At 40.5% G+C, this 8,632-nt stretch overlaps 1 protein-coding gene across 8 annotated transcripts; it reads left to right on the top strand.

Moving 5' to 3' along the window:
- Window positions 1–4,878: 4,878 nt before the first annotated feature.
- LOC125543654 (cell number regulator 5) lies at window positions 4,879–8,282 on the top strand. 8 transcript variants are annotated; one of them, XM_048707071.1, is made up of 7 exons: window positions 4,879–5,020; window positions 5,193–5,294; window positions 5,380–5,399; window positions 5,562–5,704; window positions 5,928–6,104; window positions 7,454–7,680; window positions 7,876–8,282. In XM_048707071.1, exons 4-7 carry the CDS (start codon window positions 5,611–5,613, stop codon window positions 8,026–8,028), a joined length of 651 nt encoding a protein of 216 aa, XP_048563028.1. In that variant the 5' UTR covers window positions 4,879–5,020; window positions 5,193–5,294; window positions 5,380–5,399; window positions 5,562–5,610; the 3' UTR covers window positions 8,029–8,282. The 8 variants fall into 8 exon arrangements, with proteins under 8 accessions (XP_048563028.1, XP_048563030.1, XP_048563035.1 ...); XM_048707073.1 differs by lacking the exon at window positions 5,380–5,399; XM_048707078.1 differs by lacking the exon at window positions 5,562–5,704.
- The last annotated feature ends 350 nt before the right edge of the window (window positions 8,283–8,632 follow it).

Genomic DNA, 8,632 nt, shown 5'->3' with positions numbered 1-8,632 from the left:
GCATCCAGTTCCCGCTATTGGTTATTGACCGGAGACGTGTCTCGGTCATGTCTACATTGTTCTCGAACCCGTAGGGTCCGCACGCTTAAGGTTACGATGACAGTTATAATATGAGTTTATGCATTTTGATGTACCGAAGGTTGTTCGGAGTCCCGGATGTGATCACGGACATGAAGAGGAGTCTCAAAATGGTCGAGACGTAAAGATTGATATATTGGAAGCCTATGTTTGGATATCGGAAGTGTTCCGGGTGAAATCGGGATTTTACCGGAGTACCGGGAAGGTTACCGGAACCCCCCGGGAGCTAAATGGGCCATGATGGGCCTTAGTGGAAAAGAGAAGAGGCAGCCCTACATGGGCTGCGCGCCTCCTCCTTCCCCTAGTCCTATTAGGACTAGGAGAGGTGGCCGGCCCCCTCTCTCTCTTTTCCCCCTCCGCGAATCCTATTCCAACTAGGATTGGGGGGGGAATCCTACTCCCGGAGGGAGTAGGACTCTCCTGGCGCACCCCTGGTGGCCGGCTAGCCTCCCCCCTTTGGTCCTTTATATACTGAGGTAGAGGCACCCTAGAACACACAAGTTGATCCACGTGATCTATTCCTTAGCCGTGTGCGGTGCCCCCAGCCACCATAGTCCTCGATAATACTGTAGCGGAGTTTAGGCGAAGCCCTGCTGCTGTAGTACATCAAGATCGTCACCACGCCGTCGTGCTGACGGAACTCTTCCCCGACACTTTGCTGGATCGGAGTCCGGGGATCGTCATCGAGCTGAACGTGTGCTCGAACTCGGAGGTGCCGTAGTTTCGGTGCTTGATCGGTTGGATCGCGAAGACGTACGACTACTTCCTCTACGTTGCGTCAACGCTTTCGCAGTCGGTCTGCGTGGGTACGTAGACAACACTCTCCCCTCTCGTTGCTATGCATCACATGATCTTGCGTGTGCGTAGGAATTTTTTTGAAATTACTACGAAACCCAACAGCTGGAAGGGCAAGCTCATGCCATACGGAGGCTAACTAATTCTCATTAATTCGGCGCTCACGAGTATGCCAATGTTTCTACTGTCCTTCTTTGAGATCCCAGTAGGGGTACGGAAAAGATTGGACTTCTAGCGATCGTGTTTCTTTTGGCAAAGTGATGAGTTAAAACAAAAATACCGACTCGCTAAATGGGATGTCATTTGTAGGCCAAAAGACCAAGGTGGTCTTGGAATTGAAAATCTAGAGGTGAAGAATAGATGTTTACTCATCAAGTGGTTGTATAAGTTCTCTATAGAGACCCATGCCACATGGCCCAGATTCTGTGTAATAAGTACCTTAACACTAAGACCTTAGCATAGGTGAAGGTCAGACCAACTGATTCGCCTTTTTTGAAAAGGACTACTAAGAGTGAAATTATCCTTTTTCAATAGGACAAAGGTTATCGTTGGTAATGGTAATTCCACGAGATTCTGAGAGGGTACATGGCTAGGGGAGACGCCTCTCGCTATCCAATATCCTTCTCTCTATAATATTGTTCAGCGTAGAGATGCATATGTTGCAACAGTATTACAATCAAACCCTCTAAACATTCAATTCAGAAGGACGCTAGCGGGAAACCGTTGGGAAGTGTGGATCCATCTTGTGAGAAGATTGATGGATGCCCACCTTTCTCAACAGCCGAATCAGGTACATTGGAAACTAATCAAGAATGGAGTGTTTTCAGTGAAATCCATGTATTTGGATTTAATCAATTCGGTTTCCCTCCCTCGATCTTTGCATATTTGGAAGGTCAAAGTGCCCTTACAGATTAATGTGTTTATGTGGTTTGTCCACAAACAAGTAATCCTCACTAAGGACAACTTGGCAAAACGCAACTGGACCGGATCTCGAAGACGTAGCTTCTGTGATCTATCAAACACCTCTTTCTTGATTGCCCGATGGCCAAAGTTTTATGGTGGTCTATCCATATAGCGTTTAACATTGCTCCTCCTACTAGTATCAACACGTTGTTTGGGACGTGGCTAAATGGAGTTGAGATAGAAACAACGAGACACATCCGTGTAGGCGTATGTGCTTTATTATGGGCTATATGGAACTGCATGAATGATATGGTTTTTAACAGAACAACAAATGTTGATTTCTTGCAGGTTATCTTTTGGGCCACTACGTTGATCCGTATGTGGTCACTACTCAATCCGATGGATGTCAGGGAGCGTATGGTTACTGGGTCTATCCGTTGGGAGACGGTAGCACGAGCTATCTTCAACCGGTTTGGATGGCGGTCATGTAATAGGATAGGCGTTTAGTTTCCTATCTTCTTTTATACTGCCGGTTGTGGCTATCCCGCTTTCTTTATTTTCAGCTTGTTATGAGCTTTTTTTTTGTCTGAGACTTGAAGACTTTGTTAAACTATTTGCTTATTAATAATATGGTCGTATGCATCATTTTGATGCAAAGGCCGGGGGATGACCTCCTTTTCTAAAAAAAATATCTTTGTCTAATGGATGTTCTTGGTCTGCAGTTCATCTCTTCCTCTCTTCTATGAATTGGCAAATGCCTTCAGCTCTTCGCTACTCGACGGCTATGACTCCATATCAGAACTCGCCAGCCCTCACGATCCCTAAAATCAATGGCAAGGAGCTGCGATGAACCCTACCAATATTCTTCAGATTTTCTGGAGTGTTCTAGAATCGTGATCATATACAATTTGAGAAGGTGAGAGATCCCGTAATTGTTTTTTTTCTGAAGAACATTTGTTTAGAATTTCCGCCTTGGGATTTGGACATGGAAAAAAGTGCATAATTTAAACCATGTTGAGATATTGCAGGTCATCCAAAAGACATCGCAGTACAATGGGGGACCCGACACATGGCTGACATGGGTATCATACTTTGCATTTGTTTGAGGGCATGTCCATCTCGATCTCTTTTGCATTCAACAATAAAAGAATAAAAATACATTGGCATTCAACAGTCTATAGGGTCATCAATTTATTTGATGTAAGCTTGTTTATTCTAAGATTTTTACATTATTTCATAAGTCACCGGGCTAGGTAATCCTAGGCTATGATGATATTTTTCCATTAACATTAATGTGTCAGTTGATGTGAATAAAATTATTCACTTTGGAGTAATTTGGGAAAAGTACATAAACAACATGTACTTTTATTGTGATCGCACAATCTGCATCCAAAAACTATTGCACCAAGTTTAATTTCTGTATCCAACGAAAAGTAGTACAGTAACATATACCTTTAATAAAAATTTCACTTAAACAACTAATAACTTCTGACTAACCCTGTTGTCATCTTCTCATATGTAAAAGTACACATATTTTTCTCATCAGAATTTATGCAATTGAATAACAATCGTGTTAACTACTTTGTTAGACAATGTTGTCAAAACATGCTATTTTGGGGTTTTCTCAAGTTGGCATATTTATGGTATCCTCATGATGTTTGAGCGTGACTTTACTCCATAACTAAGTCCATATATTTCATAACTATGTTCATATATTTGTAGTCATTTCACGTTTGTTGTTGTTCCGGGGAGTTGACAAATGGAAGACCTTCTCGATTGTACTGCCGTGCATAGTAAATAGACGGGACCATAATGAATGATGAAGTTGAAATAGAATAGGGATGTTTGTACGCTTGCTTTCGAATGTGCCCACTGTTTAATGCTTTCATCTTCTTGCCTCCTCTCACATTTTAAAATATTGTCTCTTTAAGTAGTTTGGCATGTTAATGTATTGCAACATTATTCATATTTTTTGCTATCTACCGGAAAGAAAATCACAAACAAATTCCCGCGGCAACACGCGGGGTATCATCTAGTATTAAAATAATTCAGGATTCGAAAAGGTTTGAGTTTTTTTGAATGTGAATTGTGAATTGTCAAAAACATTTCTTGAATTCAAAAATGTTTGTGACTTCAAAAGAATGAACATTTTTTAATTTTCGTGAACAATTTTTTATGAGCATTTTTTAATAATGATGAACATTTTTTGTATTTAATGATCTTTTATTTCAATGCAAATTTTTCGAAATTGATTTGTATTCAAGAACATTGTTTTGATAAATGGATGAACAAATTATGAATTCAATGTTTTTTTTTGAATTTTATGTACATTTTTTAAAATGATGAACACATTACGAATTTGAGGAACAAATTTTGAATTCTAATGAACAATTTTTAAATCCGATGGACAAAGAATTGATTTCAATGAACATTTTTTGAACTGCTGAATATTTGTTTACATCTATGTTTTTTTTTATTTGATAAACATAGAGGTGTTCAGATTTGAAAAATTAAAATTTGCAAAAAAGATGTGAAAGTGACGAAGAAAAAAATAGAAATGAAAAAAAAAGAAAATTAAAACATTTAGAAAAAGAAAAAAGAAATAGAAGCAAATGGAGGAGACATAGGCGTTGCATTGTGCCATGCATGGTCCTAGGCTTACTTATAAACTTGCATCCCCTAAAAAACATATAAAATCTTTGATTGCATGGTCAGAGGGACAATGGTATCCCGACCCATCAGGTTCAACTTTTGATGCTCGTATTATTTCTAAATTTATTTTAAAATTTGTGGCGATGCGCTTTCAGTGAAAAGAGACGTTTCTGTTGATGACGAGGCGTCTACGGTGACTTTGTAAATCTTAAAATGATATGCCGGCTCAGCCTTTCGGAGATGCTCATATGGGTAAGGTGTGTGTCATAGGGGTGAGTGTATGTGTGTATGTATGAGTGTTTGTGTTTGTACAGATGTTAAAAAAAATTGCATGTTGAAGCGTGGGTTGAGCCGTGCCGGCCCAGTGGCCAGGTTTGGCTGCAACCCCTCTGGGAAAAAACTTGGGCGAGCACCGACAGTTCCGCCGCGAATCTCAAAGCGCCACGGCGGCTTCTCGAGGTGAGCTCCCTCGTTATCACCGTTCCGTTCGCCCGTGTTAGGTGTTCTCCGGTTCTTCCCCGAGCTAAGCTCGACCTCCCACTCCCGTCCATTCCTAACACGCACCGGAAATCTGCTCCGGTCCGCAGCGCATGTACGACGCCGGCAATACAGCCGGCTCCCCTCTCTTCCCTCTTATCTGCCGCCCGAATATCCTCGGTGCCATCGGACGCGCTTTTCTTTTGTTGCCTTTACCCAAATCTCACCTTGTTCCTGGATTGGATTTCTGCTTGCTTTCTTGATCAATTGAAATCTGTAATCCGCAGCTGGGGCATTCAGCGGAGAGAGCGCTCCTGGACTGGGGAGGCGAGGTCGCGGATAAGCACCAATTTGGGCGTCGGCGCTTCAAGGGTCCTCACGATATATTGGTGAGCAGTTTGGCATTCTTTTTTTTTACTTGTTAATTTATATATCTCACTTCATCCCTGATAGGATCATTTACCATTGTTATAGGAGTTCTGTGGGGTGTAACGGTAAGAAAGAATCCGTTGTTACCGTTGTGATTTCTTGATTTGTGGATAGCTTATTAGATCCATAATTCCGTTTCTATCTTGAGTCATGAGCCTGACACCGAATTGGAAAGCTTGAATTCATATCGATGTATTTCTTGTGACACCCGAAAATATGCTGTGCAGATGGTGGTTCCGTGATGCAAAATCTATCTCTTCCCACAAACACCTGGGAATGTTGTCTTGCTTGTTTTTGCCAACTTGCTATTGTTCTCGATTATGTATGAGTTATCGGAATTATGACATGCCATCAGTTCAAGAGTTAACTGGTAAACATGCATTTACTCTTTCGAAAGCATGCTGAATTCTTCTGTTGGTCTTTAATATGCGACCTTCACCATTATAATTATCAAACACACCAGAAGTTTACAATCCAAAATGTCATCACTAAAGCTCGGTCTCTGCACCACGATATGCGGCACTGTTGAATGTTTTATCTTTTCTTAGTGAAGCTGTGCTTTTATTTTACCAGAACTGCCTTTTGTGTTACAGAGATGGCTGGAAAAGGAAGCTATGTTCCGCCGCAGTATGTTCCGTTATATGGTCTAGACACTGAGGAGGATAGTGTTCCTGAGGTGGAGGAGAACATTGCCACGCGCCAAGGATTAAGCCGGGATCCTACACAATGGTCTTCAGGCATTTGTGCTTGTTTTGATGATCCACAGAGCTGTATGCTACTTTCTGACCTGTGACTCCTTGATTTACAGAAGGAAAGATAAAAGGTGCTATTTGGTTGCATGATAGGTTAAAAAGTAAATCTTCAAACTGTACCTAGTAGCCTATTTAATATCTTCATTTTTCTGTTAATAGGTTTATCGCGCTGTGGTGGTTAGTTTGATGTTCCCTTAGTTTTAGTACATACATAGTGCATAAGGAAGTAGGAACAAGTGCATAATATAGAGAGAAATTGTTCATAGTTATGACTTATGAGAAAAACTTCTTGCCTTTGTGAATTTCAGTAGTTGGTGGTGCTCTGAGTTATATGTAGTTCTTGTACCCGCAAAAAATAATAATATGTAGTTATTTTAGAGACGTGGAGTACCTCTATATTTCTTGGCTATTTCCACTGGGGTAATCTGGTCGAATGCTTAGCTACACCTCTAGGATATAAATAACAATGAACTAATTGATATTCAAGTTCAAACAAGATGAGAGTAATGTGTGAATGTTCCAATACATCTTTTTAGATGAAGATAACATCTTTATCTGTGGTAGTAAAATATAAACATAAGAGTAGCAAAATCAACTGTCTTGTTCAGCATTCTAGGTGCTAAAATTACTCGTGCCATCTCACTGGAGCCAAACTTGTATAATGATGAGACAAACTGAGATCCTTAAGATAAACAGAGAATCTGTGATAATGTGCCAATTTATCGAGAAGTTATCAATAGCTTCCTGCTGCCTTCTCGTATATGGACTTTGGTTACTGCCAGAGGATTGGAAACAGAATCAGAATCACTTCTTGTGGTTACAAATGCAGTTAGCTACCATTTGCTTGTTGGTATGGAGCTGAATTGGAGGGAAATATGAATTTAAATTTCAATAAAAATGTAAGATCAGATCGATGCTATTCATAACCTGTTTCAGTAGCACAGGTTAATATTTAATCTTATCCTGTTTGTTGCTCTTTCTCTGGCCTTTCTGGATGTCGTCTGATATCACAGTAACAAGGTGCTTAGTATACGACTGACTTCTCATGGCTTATGTAGTAAAACAATATCAAAACTTCATTTGTTGGTACTATTTCAAGGGCATGTTTAAGGAGAATGTTTAAGACACATTAAGCCTACAATGCTGAGTTGGTCCTACGTCCATTAACCACCTCTTAATTCTGCTTCCTAATACTTTAATTTTGTGTGGACTATTGTAGCATTGCTTGGATTGACAAAGTCATGATAAGCTTAGAAATAGTATGAATCCAGTTTTGGAGTGTTATCAGGACATGCATAAAAATACCCTTTAATCGCAGGAAAGGAAAACTGTTCTTATGCCCTGGATTGTTCTGATCATATTTGTAGGTTGTATTGGTGCGACTTGCCCCTGCTTTCTCTTTGGAAAAAATGCACAGTTCTTGGGATCTGGAACTCTCGCTGGATCATGCACTACGCATTGCATGCTTTGGGGCCTTCTGACAAGTTTCTGCTGTCTGTGTACTGGGGGGCTTGTATTAGCAGTTCCAGGGTCTGCTGTTGCTTGTTATGCTTGTGGATACCGCCAAGCACTAAGAACAAAGTACAACCTTCCGGTGCGTAGTTTGAACTTGTGCCAGTCTGTTGTTATCCTCTATTGTTCTTTTTTCTCCTTGCCCGCTGACATGTTATTAATCCTTTGGCTCATCATACGCAATTGCCTTATCTTGCATTCGTGTAGTGATTTGTTTTAGACTATATGTCCCTTCCCTTGACCAAAGTTGTTTATCACAGATGTTCTTACTTTGCAGGAAGCACCATGCGGCGATTTGACGACACACTTATTCTGCCATCTGTGTGCGATATGCCAAGAGTACAGGGAGATCCGCGAGAGAACAGACAGTGGCACCTCTTCAGCTCCTGATGTTACCCCACCTCCGGTGCAGACAATGGATGAACTTTGATTGAGTAGATGACGCAAACATATCCTGACTCGCAAATCTTTGGTTGGCTTGGCATGCCCTTGCCTGCAAGGTTTTGTGTTATCGCGCACTGCTCCCACAGCTACGATGTCAGACTTTATACAGCTGGTGTAAAGATAACCTGTAAACTAATGGACAGCGTGAAAAGGTGTAACCAGTTGTTGCACAATTGCAGCTTGTAACATTTTTTTCTTCATATATATAGAATTGAAATGAAAACAAAACGTTCTCCTGCACATGGAGTTTCCACTTTGGGTGCCTATACACCCGGATGAACAGTAAAAATCCAAAATATTGTTTACAACACACATGTATGAATGTTCTACTTCCTGCAAAAATTCGTGAAGAAATAACATTTGATGTGCTTAGGACAATAAAATAATCAAAATCATACTCTAAAATGGTCATTTTGAAAGCATTTTAAGCTGCATGTTTAGTGTTTTTACTCAAAGAGTCATGAACTCAAGGATGTTTGCCACAAAAAAACACCTGGAATTGTTTGTTGTTGTTTTTCTATATTTACTGTTCACCCTTTTTTGACGGGAAAAGAAAATATATTTACTGTTCACCTTGGGAGCATAATGCT

Source organism: Triticum urartu, chromosome 3, assembly GCF_003073215.2.
Source record: "Triticum urartu cultivar G1812 chromosome 3, Tu2.1, whole genome shotgun sequence".
Taxonomy (NCBI): domain Eukaryota; kingdom Viridiplantae; phylum Streptophyta; class Magnoliopsida; order Poales; family Poaceae; genus Triticum; species Triticum urartu.
This window is presented reverse-complemented; position numbering and strand designations above follow the sequence as displayed.